The sequence below is a fragment of the Ciconia boyciana genome, chromosome 1, assembly GCF_034638445.1.
Source record: "Ciconia boyciana chromosome 1, ASM3463844v1, whole genome shotgun sequence".
Lineage (NCBI taxonomy): Eukaryota > Metazoa > Chordata > Aves > Ciconiiformes > Ciconiidae > Ciconia > Ciconia boyciana.
In genome coordinates, this window is record NC_132934.1 from 63,754,564 (window position 1) to 63,772,393 (window position 17,830).

General features: G+C 41.6%; 1 protein-coding gene across 4 annotated transcripts in view; it reads right to left on the reverse strand.

Moving 5' to 3' along the window:
• The window catches only part of TBXAS1 (thromboxane A synthase 1), a 248,046-nt gene that overhangs the window by 220,257 nt on the left and 9,959 nt on the right, over positions 1-17,830 (reverse strand). For 2 of the 4 annotated variants that reach the window (XM_072871751.1, XM_072871749.1), the window contains exons 1-2: positions 16,482-16,808; positions 13,963-14,161 (exon numbers count right to left, since the gene is read on the reverse strand). In XM_072871751.1, coding sequence (XP_072727852.1) covers positions 13,963-14,060 — 98 coding nt within the window. In that variant the 5' untranslated portion in view covers positions 14,061-14,161; positions 16,482-16,808. Of the gene's footprint in view, positions 1-13,962; positions 14,162-16,481; positions 16,809-17,830 lie in introns of those variants that run through there. The other 2 variants (XM_072871750.1, XM_072871762.1) reach the window with 2 other exon arrangements.

Below are 17,830 nucleotides of genomic sequence, written 5' to 3' on the forward strand. Positions count from 1 at the left end.
ACTGATTAATTGGTCTTTCATAGATCTTTTAATATCCAGGCTCCAGAAATTCTGCAATACTCAGGAGCTGCTGTCTAGATTCAGTGTGACAAGACTCAGTGATGTGCTTTTGTCAATAAGTACACACACTTCATGCTTACTTGCTTTGCTTAAAGTACAAATCATAAATAGTTGTATGTGACAAATTCCCCAGTATTGAACCTTCACGGCTGCCAAGCAGCATGCTGCAGAACAGAATAAGGAGAGCTATAATTTTCTTTTCTTCATTTTGTTATTTGACCTTCAGTTTTTCAGTTGTCCTTGGATCAGTCTGGAACTAAATATAGTCCTTTCAGCATTATTTATATGTTTAACCCAAAGCTACCCACGTGTGTCAAGGGACTATCATAACACTGTTCTAAATTATTTTAACAGCTTATTTTAAATTGGAAAATGTGGTTTTTGAAAAACCATTGTCAATTAATTATGATTCCACAAACTCCTACCAACTCTCTTGTGTTTTGTAACAATTTGCTCACAGCCTACAAGACAAAGCCTCCAACTTGCTCAGAGAAAGCTCTTGCAACTGTCCAGCCTTTGAAAATGCTGACTGATCTTTAAATTAACACATTGATAATGATTTTGGCCACCAGCTATTTACAAATGCAATGCAATTTACAAATTAAAAAAACCATAGATGGATCAGCTGCATCCTTTGGGATCAACAGTCATCAGGGCTGAAACATCCCTTAGTGTACTATATCTCTACAAACTATTTGGAATGGGAACCAAAACCCACCACATTCAACTGAAAGTCATTAGTGTCTGACTACATACAGTAATTCCTCCTGAACTGAGCAATAATTTTTCAGTCAAAAGGTCTTTGCCAAGCAAGGAAAAGACAAAACAGCCACTGTAATGATCCTCCCTGAAACCTTGAGAAAGGGCATTTTCCGCCCCAGGTAGTGGTTCTGTGGTATGCATGCCAGCTACAGAGCTAACCAAAACAACAAAGAGTTGGGTGGGTGGACAGATAGATGGGCACACATAGGTGCACACAATTTCTACCACGTAAGAGCAATTTCCCCTATATCATCACAATTCTGCAAACCGCATCAATTTTCTTTTATTTACATAACCAGTGTGAGCAACTTCAGAGAAGGATTTATGGTGCAGCTTGGGTTTCTGTGTGGGTTGCTCTTTTACTGTATCAATATTATGCTTAACAACATTTTTCAGTCAGGAAGAGGTCCATGTGAAAGTTGAAAGGTGAGAGAATTATTTCTAACTGTTCTCAGGTAAGAAAGAAAAAAAAAAAAACCTGTTTTATCACTGATCTAAGCAATGCAAGCCAAATTCAGCCTATGTATTTAAAGGGCTTGCACTAGTAAATCAGCTTAGAGCAGTTATTTAAGAGTTCAGAATTTCTTGGATAATGAATGAGACAAGCACATAAACTTTACCGAAACATTTTTAAATTTTACAGTCAGCTCTATAACTTGACACCAAATAGTGTCACCCAGAAAAACAACCAGCCATTGCCACCAACAACTGGTACAAGATTTCTGACTGTTAACCACCCCCATTTAAAGCCAAATTTTCAAAAGAGCTGAGCACCTAAAATATTTTGCTTCTTTGAAAAAAAAAGTCAGCTATGTTACAACGCTTACCTTTCATCTCCTTAAAGCTCTGAGTTCGAGCTCCATAGATGCTACAAGCCTAAATGCTCAGACATAAGCAAATCACCTTGGGAAACACATTCATATATACAAGTTTTAAAAAATTGATTCATGTGCACTTGGCAGTTGGTGAAATTTCTAATGAACTTCTGTTGCTGCTCCATAACTTTACCAGGGCAATTGCACAAAGTAAATAGAACTGAGTTCTCAAGCGAGTTTGAGACCCTGTTTTAATGACACAGTAAATGCAGGTTTAGGGCAAGAAGCCTCTGATCAAAACCATCCCAGCCACACCACCCAAAGCACTGATCTGGTAGAAACAAGCTCTGTTAACTCAAATTTGTTAATATGGACTAGTGAACTTTGAACCAGATCAGGTATAGCCTATCTTCTCCCAGTGGCATAGCAGAAATGGTATAAATTACTCGTCTTGCACTCCAATTAATTAAATCAAAATTGTCTGATGTGCCCACCTCGGTCCAGATCAGATCTGCCTTAGAGAATGATCCAGTGCTGATGAGTGTGAACCCACAGCCCGAGTGCTGCAATGACAGATACTGGAGTGGTGTGGAGAGACGGCAGTTTTTCAAAAACGTAGAACAACATATCAACAACAGAATGAAGATATACAAGGCAAAACCAAGGTGGTGTCATAAAATACATTCAGGGTCAATAGCTAACGTCCCTGTTATAAAAGTTCTATTGGTTTTACCCAAGGTTATTTCCTTAGCTGCCAGAAGTCATTTGGCTAGAGATGGGATAAGGGGGTTGCTTTGGGCGCTGAGCGCAATCTATCCAAGGATCAGATCAGTTATGTTCTGCTGCTTATTGAGAAGCTGTTTGTTCTGAGTCACTTGCTATGTATTTATATATAAATATAAATCTATACATATGTGTGTACATACATGTATACTTACAGGGTGTTTACATAAAAGCTCTTGGGAGCTTTTTGGATTAGAAACCACAGTATTTTCCTTCATTTCTAAACCACGCTTTATCAAGATGACCAGAAGAAGCATTGCCAAATTTTACTGCCCTCCTGCCTCCCTGCTAGCTCCAAGTTCCTGCACGTCTCAGAGGCTACGGACTATTTATGGCAAAAAGACAGTCCATTAACCTAGCAATGCTCAAACTTTTATCACCTTTCCCTGCCCCTGCAAGGATACATACTACTCCCCCAGGCCCCAGTTCAGGAACATCTGGCTTAGCCACTCTCCTCCTGTACAGAAGAACATCTTAGGAGGAGAAGATGAGCAGAAAGATGCTGCTGAGATAAGAGACACCTGCAGCTGCACCTCTGCCAAGGGCTGACCTGCAACTGTTCCCAAGCATGTGAGACCTCGCCGTGCACTTTCTCTACCAGCTCCTCATCCAGCACCCTCTGCTCTTTCCCATGCATGATCTCCTTCCACGGTGCTGCTGGGTCTCTCCCCCTGCCCCGCTGCAGCTTTTGGCCATTCACCTGAGCCTCTCCACTGTTCACCATGGCCAAACAAAAGCAGGAAAGCAAAAGCTGCCATCAACTTTTGATGAAACCAGAAAAAACAGAAAACCAATAGAACTTGTGGGAAGCAAGAGGCTTCCAAAAGGCTGGAGGGGCCATTTCTCATTGCCTTCCACCAGGCTCGTTCCTGCAACAGGCTCATGCCCAGGCACAAAGCCGCTGCAGCACCAGAGAGGAGCTCCTCACTGACACAGGGACACACACAAGCACACGGAAGGCAGCAAACTCCAAAAAAGAATTTTGGCTGTACCCTCATTCCCCCCCCATGTTTATGATGCACTCAAACTCAGATTATTTCTGTCCCTGATCCTCCCATGACAGTAGTCCAAATCCATTCAGAGTGAAGACGCAGTGGCTGTGACTGCAGAGCTCCTCCAGCATAACCTCTTGCATTGCTAAGCTATACGCTATTAAACAACCAAACATCTCAACTCTATTAGTAATCTTATTATTACAGCATTGTAAAAGAAAAAATGTGGTTTTTTGGGGTTTTGGGTTTTTTTTTTATGATGGAGCTGCCACTGTCTGGAGGAAACCTGTGTTTTGCACACACAGAAAGGCACACACGTATTTCACATGGTGCATTGCAAGCTGCACAGAATAGAAAGCAGCTGGAGGAAAATGGCTATAGAGAAATGGTTCTCCTGGGCATCATCTGTTGATTTGTTTTGTTTATAGAAGGAATGAGATTTTTATCTCTGCTCAAGATATAAAATGCTTCCATGGCACTGAGCTCACTGCTTGGCTATGGTCTCACTCAGGAATGTAAATAAAAAGAGGGGGAGGAGGGAGAAAAGGCTTTACTTTACAGAATCCTGAGAAATGTTAAAAATTAAATAGAAAAATGTCCATCAGTGATACAGTCAAGGTTTGAAAGAGGAACTGAGTCACCAGCTATCATGGAAATTAGGGCCTCCTTACCACACTTGTTAATAGCTTGCTTCTACTAAAGCTGAGGAGGCAGGTTAGGGACAAACTATTCAAATCCCAAGTCTCAAATCCCAGCCTGAGTCCTGGCAGGATGAACATCCGTACACTGTACATACACCAGTCCTTACAAGATGTGAAGGCACAGATTCTTACGGTCCTTCCACCGTCTGTGCCCACAGTTGATATTCCAAGCTCTCCCTGCAACCTTGCTCTGGGGAGGCTCCTCGCTCGTCTGTGCCTGACACCCAAGATCTGATGGTCTCTTTCATTTAACAACAGGGCTCTGTGTCCTAGGAGAACACCAGATGGCTGGTTTTCCACTCAAGTTGATAGCACTTCCATTTGTGTTAAGCAAAAGTCGTATCTCAGGAAAGGAAATAAATTGTGAAACCACTAAATAATCAACTCCTGCTAATAATTTTAACTTTTTAAAGTTTAAAAACATAACTGTTGAGGATGGTGTCCAAACTGTGAGAAATGACCTGAATTGTAAAACTTTCTGGTAGACAAAGTTTAAAATACTATTCTTCTGAGATCTGAAAGGCTCAAGGTTTGTTTGTTGCCATAGCTAGGAACAGTTATCACAAAACTGAGGATCCTTTATCTCTGCACCACCTATTCTTAGCTCTTAAGAGGAGATGAGAGACAGCAGGCCAGATACATATCTAGAAGTGAAGGCTGCTGAACATCATTCCAGAACAGCCCCGCTTCATTAGCTACAGAGTGGATCTGAAGTCTTTCTGGAACCAGCAAGGGGCATTTGCTCTTCTTAAAGCTGTGTTGTCTCTCACTCAGCCAGAGCTCTGACCTGACTGCCTACTGAGGAAATATTTGGGCAACCCAGAGTCCCATGCTGGGTACAATACGTCATAACTTTCAAAGACATGAAACAATCCAGAACATTAGTGTTATACTCACCGAAATCTGTCCTAACATAAACGTATAGCTTCTCAGTTTTCCTACCATGAAGCTTATACTGAGGTCTCTCTTGGAGAGATTGCTGCATCTCAACCCATGATGAGTATTTCAGAAAATCTTAAAACTGAGGTTTGTTAAAGTCTTTGAAGACCAAACAGATCATACTGATACTTTAAGAGTTGGAAGAAGGCCCTTGCAGTCTTGACCACCATCACTCTCTGTCCCTCATGCTAGCATGCAACACGCTGAAGATCCTTTAGCTGCTCCTTCCTCTCCCAGGGTGGCTATATTTCACATCTTTCCCACATTTCAAACCACGTGCCTCGATGACCTCTTCATCTTGTTATAGCTCTACTGAGAGGGTGTTTACATAAAAGCTCTTTGGAGCTTTTTGGATCAGAAACCACAAACATGCATGCACAGATTACATCACATTTATTGCTACTGAATAAGTTAAAAGAATACTTAGGGTTACAGGTTCAAAACTCTGCCAATAGTTCTCATCCAAGAGCATTCATACAGCAGGAGCTTGCAATCATACAGTTACCAATTACCCATCTCCTCTAAAGTCCACTGCCTTTTCATCCTTCCTGTACCCCTCAACTCCTAACAAGTATCACAAGGTTTCTACTAGCTGAAAGGAACTATTCTTTCCAAGGAAGTAGACTTCACTTTGTCAACACAAGCATACAGCCACTGCCCCATGCCCTACTCCCAACATACATCTCAGTTCAGCTCCTTTCCTGCAGCCTCAACTTTCCCAAACATACTTGACCTCAGTCTGTAATGACCCACTTCAAATTCATACTGAGTCACATCCTTCTGTTCCCACTCATTCTTCCCAGTCCTTCTCCAGCCATTGCTGGGCATCCAGCTTCTTTTCCTATCCAAGAAACAAACCAATATAACAGATTTTGCCCTTTCCCTTGTTTATTGCTTCCTTAATAAACTCCCCCAACAACCCCACAGGTTCTACAGAACCATGAAAGAAGATACTGGCCAGGGAAGAAACTACCAGAGGAGTGGATGTGGAAAATCTACCACATGCTAGATGACCCCTGCATTAAAACTCTAGTATCCCTACTGATCTGCACAGTCACTCCAGCCATAGAAAATACATGTAAAATAAACAAGCAGAACTTAAAAGAAATTGTCACCAGTGTAAGCAATGGCACATAAAGAAAGGGAATGAAGAGACAGACATTGAACATCATTTTCTCAAGCTCCTCCACTATTCCTCCAAAAGTGAAATAAATGCATTTCCAGACCCAAGCCAGAAAATACTTCGAGCTCTTTCTGCTGGCTCTCAGCAGTTAGCACACACTGAGCTCATGGAACAGTAAACTTTGTTTCCAATGGGGAAAAAAGCCAAAAACAAACCTAGGGAGGGAGATAACAGATAGAAAAATCCATCTAAAGGTTTCGGGTATGTCAAGGGGAACTGATAAAAGACAATCTCTCAATAATATGTCAATATTTTATTTTAAAATAGTTTTCAGACAGCTCCATTAAATACTGTATAAAACTTCCCTTCAGAAGAACAAGGCATAGCAATCAAAGGCATTAATTACCAGTTAGCCAGCAATGAGGACAAAACACACCGAACATTGTTATTGACCAAGCCTGATGCAAAGACAAAAAGGAGTGAAGAATATAGGCAATTTTCTTTTAATGATGGGAGCAGTGTTGAAGGAGACAAGAGAAGGGAGAACACAGATTTACTTTTCAGCACTCTGAGGAAGTCTAACCTGTCAAAACTGCCCATTGATTTAACTTTCCATTTAAGGAGCACAGCCAGGCTGGCAGGACACTTGGTCCGCTATCTGAAAGATGTGGAGTGACAAGTCCATGCCCCTTGGAGAACATGAGGATGCAAAACTAGTTGCCCCAGTGCAGGGCAGTCACAGGAACTGTCAGTATGCTCCCCTGGGGTTCAGGGGAGAGCAGACTTCATGGCACTGTTTGGAGGAATTACAGCAGTCCTGCGAGGCCCCTCTGAGCCTGGCAATTAAATGCACAGACACAGCAAGAGACACAATGGGATGGAGTGCCCCACTGCTCACGCAGGCAGAGCCTTCTCTTTAAAGAGGTTGTTTACATTGCCTTCTTTCATCATCTAATTTCAATGCCATTTAGTGCACCAAGAAGTGTGTGTAGTTCCTCAGGTTCCTAATACAGTCAGTAGATGGAGGCAGGAGCTCCTACAAGCTAATTCAGAGCACCCAAAATTATTTTGCGAGGTGTCTGAATATCCCCAAGATAAACAAAGCAACCTGCCTCAAGGCAAACAGCAGATCAGAAGTTAAAACCAAAGTGCTAGTCCAGAAGAGCTAAATGAAGCTCCAGAGAAGACTCCCAGGCAGAAGCTGCCTGATGAAGAAGCCAGGGTAATGCCCCCCCTTGCCAGTCCCTCCTGCCTGTGCAACCCAGTCCAGACCAGACCCAGTCCATTCCAAGCCCTGCAGAAAGGGAAAGCAGAAAGGGGATTGCTCAAGGGCTGCATCCAGCTCCTGTTGGCCTGGCAGCATTTGTGAGCATTAGCCAGCTTCGCAGCACGGTCCATTGGACACTAGATCTGGAGACGATGCCAGAAGATAGGTAAATATACTTGTTTCGTGAAAGGAAGCTAACCTATCCCTGTAAGTCTACATTAACATACTATATAACACCGTAATCTCCATGCACTATAAACAAATTGTGCTGGAGGGATTTTATGGGGAGAGGCATGAAATGGTTTAGGGAAAAACGAAGACCATGAGGAATGAATAGGCTGGAGATTTACTACTTTACACAGAGTTGTTTGGGTAAAATGCACCTTCACAAAAGACAAAAAAACAGGAAGCACTTGAAGGTCTTCAAATAAACACGGCTGGCCACGTAATCTCTAAATTTAAAAAAAAAAAAAACAAAAAACAAAAAACCAAACTTGAATATAAGAGGCCTCTGAGTTTTGCAGTGAAGTGCAAGCACGCAAAACCAAAGCTGCACAGCACTAGAGGCTGAGCTACGTTTATCAGGATAACCAAGGTGTTATAACAGCCTCTGAGGACATCCCAGAGAATTTAACTCTGAAGCTGCAAAAGCAATGATGGAAAACTGTTCTACCTTTTGAAAAAAATAAGAGAACTTTGTTTACCTAAAAGCGGCATAATCAGGGCACTGAGTGAACTTCATTCTGGATGATCAAATGTACCTTGTTTTCAGAGAAAGAAAGTATTTAGTCATTTGTGGCGTGGCACATTTCTAAATTATAACTCAGTAGCATATTCTGCTCCTTCTCAGGCTCACCTAGAGATGCTTGATTTAGCTCAAAGAGGAGGCCATATCTTGCACAGCTGTGGGATCAAATTATGTTTGACACGTTAGTGGGAATTCCAGATTTGCTTGATGCAAAGCTGCATGACAAAGACAATTCAAAATCTGTTAGTTTTTTCTGTCATCAACAGCAGTTTGCTGATGTTTCCTGTTGAGTCAGATCCTTCTAGCTTTCATAAGCCATTTGAATGAAGGGGAGGGAAGCAGAATGACTTCCACTGACATAATGGCCATTGCAGGAAAAAAACAGCTGGGGTTAACAGAATATAAAACAACAGAACTTCCCTGCCATCTGACCCTGTAAACCTGATGCGGGGTCCACTGCAAACTGAGAAGCCACAATGTTGTAATAGGGGAAGACTCATTAGGGACCGTAACCCCAGAGCCCAGCTCGGAGGCCAGTGCCCACTGTGGGAGGGATGTGTGAGGGCGAGGGGCGTTCAGCAGGCAGAGCCCAGCGGCAGTGCAGGAGCACCAGCCCCGCAGCACTTGCCGTCTGCGGAGCTGTGCTTTCTGCCAGCAGGGGAAACAAGTGTGCTTTAACATCCAAGGATCAGGATGCCTCTCTGAACCTCTCAACTCGATGAGCCTGACACGAGAGCAGAGCTGTACATCTTTATGGATGTATGTTGATGCTCCGTACCCAGGCCTGTTTCCAGCCATAGTGGTCCTTGCAGCCCTGTGCCTTTGATGGCAGCAGTGACAAGCTGGAAAAGTTTGGGCCTACCCACCCACAGTCGGTGCTCCTTTCAGAGAGGATCCAAGTTTTGTACTGCCTGATACTGGATCTGTCCGGAAGCATTATCTGGATGTGTTAGGGAGAATAACCTGCTCACCCTATACCTCCACTCAAACCAAAAGCCTAGAGCTCTAGCAGTTGAACATCTTTTGTAAATACTGATTTTTTAAGGAGCAAAAAATGGTGCAAGATCTAGTTTTAGGTGGCATCTAGTTGGAAAAAAAAAATACCTGAGATCTATTTGATCTCAGTTTTGCCTAATGCAAGCCCAAACAGCAAGGTTCTGCAAAACCAGAATGAAGTTTTATTTGCAGACAGAGCATCTCTAAACTTTCTCTTTCAGAGCCCTTTCCAAAACCACAGAGGTAAAGTAATGCCAAACGAGTAATAGTATTGAAGTCACCTGTATCAAAATACTACCTGTCCTGAGATTAACTTCGGATGTGTTCTAGTACCACCGGTATAGTACCAACTGATGAACTCTAACACATGTTGTCCCCCATGTCCACATATCTCCTGCATCTAAGTGTATGCAAATGTCTAGGCTTAAGGCCAGAGGAAAAAAATACTAAGTTTAGTTTTCATTCTTTTTGATAAGAGACTGCAAATGCTTTGGGTCAGGATTGACTTGTTATGCAATGGGTGGACAGTATCTAGATCCAGTGGAACCCAAATCTCTCAATCTCTCTATACATGTCTGTAACACAAGTGATCATTAATATTACTTCAATGTAAAAATGGCATCTTTTTGAATGATTTAGCTTTTCAGAAACAGACAAGAACACTGCTAGTTTATGTTTTGCTATGTTTGAAAGCATGCAATTAGACGTGTATCTTACAAACATAAACAAACACCTCCCATCCAACCTCCATGTTTCTAAAAAAAACCATGTTTGTTTAGACAAGGGGTTGATAATCCAGTTTGAACACAGGTATCTGAGTGCTGTGACAGCTTCTTCATAATGCTAAGCTTATGGTACATTAAACTTTAAAGCAAGATAAACTCCTGCTTTCATTTTATCAAACATCTTCCCAGACAGCAAAAGGAAAGACACAAAGCAATGTTTGCAGCTACAACCAACCATGGGATACCCAACTCAGCGTATGTTTGAAATGAAAATGAACAATATGTTGCATAGATATACTACGGTCTTTTTCAGTAGAGAATATCACTGGGATTTGTAAATGTTAACCTCATTCCTCCCTTAAGTGTTTGTTTTTATTTCATGCCTGAAAAAAACCTGAGATTCACAGAGATTAAGTGAATAGAGACAGCAGTCCTTGCAATTGAGAAAGAAAGTGCTCTTAAAAGAAACTGTTCTGATAATCTGTTTGGCTAGTAGAAATCACAGGGGGTGGGAGGGACATGGACAAGAGATTTTTTAAGAGCGCTCAGTGTTGTGCCACTGGTATTACTGAACTTTATGTATTTACCCATATTATGCCTTTTTGTGGTCGGTAAAGCAGTAATTTCATTGTCTATCACAATAGTAATGTCGTAGCAAGAGCCATTAAAGAAGCCATGATATGAGGTCTGCAAGAAGAGACTTTGACCTACTGAGAGAAAGTAGTAAGGACGGGGAGGGTAGTGGACAACTAAGTCCTTCAGGAATAGGGGACAGCAATCAGGCTTGAGCCCATCAGTTAAATTAACAGATTCCAAAAAAAGCAACCTCAGGTTTGTTCTTCCCATTTCAAATCTGAAAAGACTATGTACCTAAAAGCTTCTCTGTTCTTCCTACTCCCAACATTAAATCAACTATCTTAAAAAGCCTCTCCTTATAGCTGACTTAAGGTCATGTGGAGGATAAACACTGAGAGATTATAGTCGCTGAATTTTCTAGTGATTTAAAATTGACACAATACACTACAAACATCACCTTCATATTACACTGATGATAACGCATGAGAAATCAGAGGTGCTATTAGAGGATTTGTTATAAAGAGTTATTGATGATCTTCATTGTACCATAAATAAGTCTAAAAAAAAAAAGACCAAATCATCCAAGTTTCCCCCTAAGACCTGTATCTTCTCTAGAAGTTTGTTTTTATGCAGCTACAGCCTCTCCTCCCTTTCCCAATCAACCCTTGCTTCCCTCCCTGCTTCATATGACTTCACCTTACTCAAAAATGTGAAGAGATTGGTCTTATCACAACTTAGCAAGATACCACCTGCCAGCTGAACTGTGATAAATCACAGCTGGCCTTACAGTACACATGCTAACAGCGACTGAGGCTGAGCCGACGGGCAGCAGCTCAAGGGTGTAATTTAAACCACCGAGCATCCCATCCACAAAAATCATGCTAAGGAAATAGCTCAATAACACGACAGTTGCCATCACCATGTTACTACTGTAGCGTGCATTAGATCTATCGACTCTCTTCTCTACCTGCAACTGCCTTCTGTTTAGCCTGTAAGCCTTTTACAGCCAACAAAGTGGACAAACTGCCTATTCTTTGTACTCACACAACAGTTGACACAATATGACCCCAATGAATCATAAGCTACTACCATAACAGAATTTACAACAGCAAATATTCATTCCTCCCTTCCCCCATGACTGCCCTTCTGAAAAGATACAATGCTGGCAGAAAAAGCTAGAAAAAGAAGAATTCAGAAGTTATTAAAAAAAGAGAATAAGGCTTAGAATGAAAACGTCAAAGGAACTTGAAGAGTTATTACTTTATTATTACTCCTGCCGTACATAACACTTGTGTTTTCTGACTCGTAGAAGAGCCAGACAATTGGGTATGCAACATGATTGTAATAAAAACATTCTCTAGAATTAGGGACCTGCATTTTTATTAGAAACCCTTTACATACCCTTTAAATAATTCCTTGAACCCAAGGTTTCAGCCATGAATAAAGGAAGCTGTGAGCACGCATTGGTTTTTACACATTTGACATGCAGTATAAGAAAACTTTATAAAAAATGGACTCTAAAATGAATAGGTTGACAGGTCTGAACAACAACCACCACACTTGCAGATGTGCTTCAAGCCATTAACCTTACGGGTTCAGTCACTGCATTTTACTGAAATAAATGGATCTGAATAGCTTAGCCACCAGGCAAACCCAGCAACAGCCCACAGATGTTGTCCAGCATGTTTCTCTGAAAGTTTAAGAAACACCACCTTCTCATTGGAAGAGTGACCTATAGGCACCTGTATCTAATAAGCTACTTAAAATCAACCTGTATCTGTAGATCAACAAGATCGGTTAGTAATAACCACTGGCAGGTAAGAGTATAAAACACTTTCCCATATAAAACTACAGCTTCTTTTGCTTGTTGCCTTCACAGTACTCACCTTCAGCCGGGAAAGGAGAAACACTGAATGGGGTATCTCTACTGTAAGGCAATTTCCCACCTCACTCCTAAATTGGACTTTTTGAAACTTATATGGTAGGCACTCAATTCAGCAGCTGACTGTCCACAGGCAGGACCCTCGTTTAACTTTGACTTCAGTCTGCAATTAGAGCTAGGTTTGCTTATGGCAAGACCGAATTCTGAGCTAAACTGCCATGTCTTCACTTCAAGGGGAGGAACAGCCTTCCTTAAATTGAACCAGAAAATGAGGCTCTGGAGAAGCATGCACCAGAACGTACCCTACATTTACACAGAGTAGTTCTGTGTCTTCAGAGACCTCAGCACACCTTGACATGTACTACGTGGAAGCATCAGGCTCTTTCAGCTGTCTCACAGGCGGCCAGATCTCACCAACCCATCTGCTGCATTTCTGAACTGTGGATGTGCCTCTGCCCTCCCTCTCAACCCCTTAAGCTTACAGAGATACACAGGTCAGCAGCTAAACAGCATGGTTTTACTGAAAGATCTAGTGCTGCCATTCTTTTTCCCAGTAAAATTCAAAGGAAGTAGGACTTGGACATTTGTGATGATTTGGGCAGATCTTATTAAGAAAGTAGGCTCACCCACCTACTTGATATGGCAACGCACGTCAAATATAGGCTTGACTTGACTCTTTTTTAGACTCTCTAGACCCTCCCTTGACACACAAGGAAGTTGAACAAAGCTCAACAGGGTCAAAGAATGAAGAAATATGTGCAGAAGTGATCTGTCATTTACACTGATACAACAATTGTGCTAAACTCATGGTGCCATCACTATTGTCTTCTAGATTAGCTTTGGGTTTCTGTCAGAGGTTCTTTTTCCACCACCATCCCTGAAACTTTTTCTTGAACACACATACAAATGATAAAAAATATTGGTTGACTGGAAGGTGGGATTTGAAGAGGTATTCAAGTAAAAACAGTCAGAAAAGCACTCCCACTTCGGCTAATTTAATTTTGGAAATAAATTATCCGGACAGGGTGTTTTTTTTTCATTTCAGCACAGCTCACTGCAATGCCTACTGTGCTAACCATTAGGGCTGTTGTTATTCTGATTTGTATCCACTACTCAGTGTGGAAAGAACAAGAGAGGAAATTCAAGCAGCAGCTAAAGTGTCTGTACACTTAAGCCAAGAAACCTGGCAAGGGACAAGTGTGCAGCATAGTACAGAGAAGAGGTCCAACAAGAGCCTGCAACAAGTATTTGGTTTCTTTCTGACCAGCACCAATGTTCCTGCCACCTACAGAAATTAGTAAGAAACCAACAATAATAAGTTATTAATTTTGAAGACAATTTTTGTTAGCAGTTTGGTGGTAAAGCACTTATGAGAAAATATTGCAAGGAGAGAATTCTCTAAAAAGCATCATGAGTTTTGTGAGTATTTATTTCAACCTCTGCATCCAAACCAACTCTCCCTCCATGTCCATTCTAGCCAATTATCTTCCAGTTTCCCCTTACAAATAAAAGACTATAGATGTTTTTTATAGATGGGGGAGCTTCAGCAGAGTTTGTGTCTGATATGCAGCCCATATCATCGTTATCACTTACCAATACAGCAGAACCAGGAAGACTGCCAGCAGAGCCACGGTGACCGTTGTACTATTCATTTCGGTGGAGGCAAATGCCAGGAGATCTACAGGCTCCATTTTCCTCCACTACAGCTCCAGTCTTGAGTGGTGTGAGTGTGTGTGCAGGGGAAAGTTTCCTCAAGAGCTGATAAAGCTTTCCACAGCTATATGAATGACATCTGCAACAAAACAGGAACCAAGAGAGCAAAACCACATCAAGTCAAGTACAAACTGCAAACCTTTCCTGTTCCCATCGACTGTGCTCTCTGAGAGAGAACTTGAAGGTTCCCTGAATGGTAGGATGTAGCAATTTCCCCCTCCCTCCTGCTGTTGTTGACTGTCATGCCAGTAAATATTTACATACCCACCGCTTGAGACATCAGTGCTGTTGAACAGGCTTTTAGACATCAAGTATGGGAGACTGGGGAAAGTGTGGGGAAAAAAAGAGGGGAGAGAGCCTGACCATGGTACAGATCATAGAAGAAGAATATAAAGACCCTTCAGGGGTGCCCTGGCATACAAACAGTGGCATTCTCTGAAGTAACAAAAATAGAGCATTTCTGCAACATAAAACTTCATTAGCACTTAATCTCCAAACTGGTTATACCTTAAAAGAATGGAACAAGGTAAACTGTAAATTACCACAACTAAAAGGAGGAATTAGGGAAAAACTCTTCTAATGTGACTACTAGAAGACATATATAGAAAGAAAAACTAATGAGCAGAAAAACCCAACTGTAGTACCAGGGTCCGTAAGTCAGCATCTGTCACACCGGTTAACCCACACAGACAGCACTGTTTGGCTGTGTCATCTCAGGTTCATGAGTACTACAGCAAATTTTCCTGGATCAATGCAGTGCCCCTCCGGGGTACCATTAACTAGCCTCTCCAGAGATACTCTGGCTACCCCTGCGTTGTATTTCTAGTATCAGGGATAACATCTACTATCTCTGCATTGTGGCACAGTCAAGCTGTGACACTCCTTTGAACAACCCACACATGAACAGTCAAGCTTTGACTGCAGTCCAGGAAATGGTTTGTCCCTAGTATATGAATTCCTCAGCTTTCTTCGATATTTTCCTGCCTGCAAACCTCAATCCTGTTTCAAGCATCTGATCCAGTCCAATTAGAAAAGTCAACCAGAAAGCAAACCTTGAAGAATTTCTACGAGAGAAGACCATCAACGTGTTATGCTCAAAGTCACCAAATACCATTATCAAAAAAATCTTCAGGATTACAACAGCAGCAGCTTGCAAGTAAACACTCTTGCCCATGACAAAATTCCCCTAACTATCCAGTATCATTTGTTACTTATGAAACTAGAAATACCCATATATGTACTGTTCCCACCTATTCCATACAACCTATTTGAAAGTTAAGGAAATCAAAACTACCCAAAAAACTAGGTTTGTGAATTATATGGTAAACTTGAGAAACAGAAATTCTGCAACACCTGATTCCCATAACACACCAGATGAAGAGTGGTTTCTTCTCATACAACCCCAAGATAATAGCTTAGATTTAATGTGCAAGGCTTCTCCAATATCACTGTATTACATTTTCAGCTCTTATCAGAGAAGTTAATAATATAGGTATCAAAAAAGTAAAGTCTCTAACACAATGGAGTTTAATTTTAAGAAGATTTGGCTCTACTCTAACTGAATCACTGCTATTTCGGTTCTCTGTGCTTCACAACTGCATTAATACCCTTCCAGACTCAGATCCTTACAGAATAAGTAAAAGGTGTTAACCAGCTCATCAGCTCCATAGAATAGCATGGTAGTTCACAGAAAACCTTGCTTATTGTATTAACAATGCTATTGCTATTCTGGGTCAATAACAGGTCTGACAGTTTGCTGCTGCTGCCAAGTTATCCGAGAACAACTGCAGGAAGATTCAAGACCAGTGACGCAAGGAATTCATCATGGGGACAAGCCAATCCCAACCAGCAACTGATCCTGCGGGACTTTAAGAAAAAAAATAAAAATCAAATATCCATATGCATTAAAGTCTCTTTGAAAAAGAAACCAAATCACCACAAGTGTAGAAGGTAAGAAATAATATTCCGACTTCACTGTGCTTTAATTTACTTGGCTTTTTAAATAAAGCACATATTTATCTGCACGTAGAGGACTGATGCCCTCCTATTAAAGTCAACGGCAAAACTCCTATCACCAAACACAGAGTCAAGTACAGACCTCACTTATTTTTTAAGAAGTATACTGGAGCCTTTTCCCAGTCACACTGGGAGGTAGGTGGGATGAGTAGTTCTTAAACACACACATTATGAAAGAAAATAGGCTCTCACATCAGCCTCCAATTTGGAAGAGAACACATAATCAAGCTCCCAACAACAGCCATCCTTTTCTGTTGTTGATGCTGGGGTTTTCTTTTTGTTTTATTTTTTAAGCCTCAGCACCTGTTTCTTGGTGGAGGGTTTTAACTCTGGCACCTCCAACTGTTAAGAAGGGCAGCACACAGCGTTGACTCTAAACCCACCTGGAGCACTCCTCACTGCAGACCCACACGCTCGCAGTTACCATCTCAGCGTTAAGGACCTCAGCTCCGTGAAGGGTCACAAAAATCCACACGATGCTTTGTGGGGTAAGTGGGGGAAGGAGTCAGCAATGAAAACAGGCTGTTTATCACTTCTTTGTCCAGTGTCGCCTCTTTCTTTACAGGTCCTTTACATGAGAAACACCATCCTAATTAACTAGTTAATAGCACAGATGTTTTTCACCAGCCTCCCAGTTCTTTTTGTGGAGCCAAGCTGGTCAGGCTGATTATGATAATGGTATCAAAGAACTACGGAGACAGATGCGAAGTCCTCACTAACTGCATGCTGAAGGAAGCCAGAGACAAGCAGAAGTGGAAGAGAGCCTTTTCCTGTCAGACTGCTATGAGTCAGCAGCACCGTCTGTGTTTGCCTCCACAAGGCTTCACTCAAGATTGCATCTACCAAGGTTCACAGCTCCTTGACGCAGTGCCATCCGAGCTCTTCTCTTCCATAGCAAGTAAAATCCACAGATCACCACCTTGTTCAGCACAAACTTCAACAACAACAAAAAACCACGTGCAACACAAACTTACTTAAACTCAAGACACGCATCTCATCCTTCAATCCCCAGCACTGCCATAACTGCAGCTTTGGAGCTGCCCAGCAAATGGCAGACCTACAAGACAGAAGCAGTTCAATCCCAAACAGCCAGAGCTTCACCTTGCCCAGACATTTGCAACAGTAAATATTAAAAAAGGGAAGTACATTATAGCATTCAAAGTGTGAGAAGTTGAAGTGTTCCTCCACTGAAAAAAAAAAAACCGGCACACGGACAATCCAGGTTGTCCAGGAAGCCTTCATGCCTTAAAGCTCTGTCTGCTATAACTCCAGGGCTATTTTCTGTAAATGCTTTTCCAAAACAATGCATTTCAACTTCAGAATGAATAGAAGTGTGGCAATGAGCCTCAGCAATGCTTGACATACACAAGTATCATTCAGACATGAACTATAAAGCTTATTAAAAAGCAGGATTATAGACCTTCTCAGTAGACCTAAATCACGTTAAGGATTTTGACCTGTCTTCAAAGCATATCAAATGGAAAATGTAGTCTCATGTATTTCAGAGGCTAATGACTAACCGGCTAGACTAACCACGAACTCCTGCTAATGACCAAATTCAACTCCTCTCATGCTATTCTACCTCGTACGTTTTAGGTCTATAATAATCTAATTAAGGCTGAGCCGCACCAACTTTACGATAGATGAAGGAAGTCTGAAAGGTGTTACGTTTTAATTTTATAGCAGTTCTTCTCTATAGAAATTTGTAGTCTTCAGGTGAAGGAAACTCTGT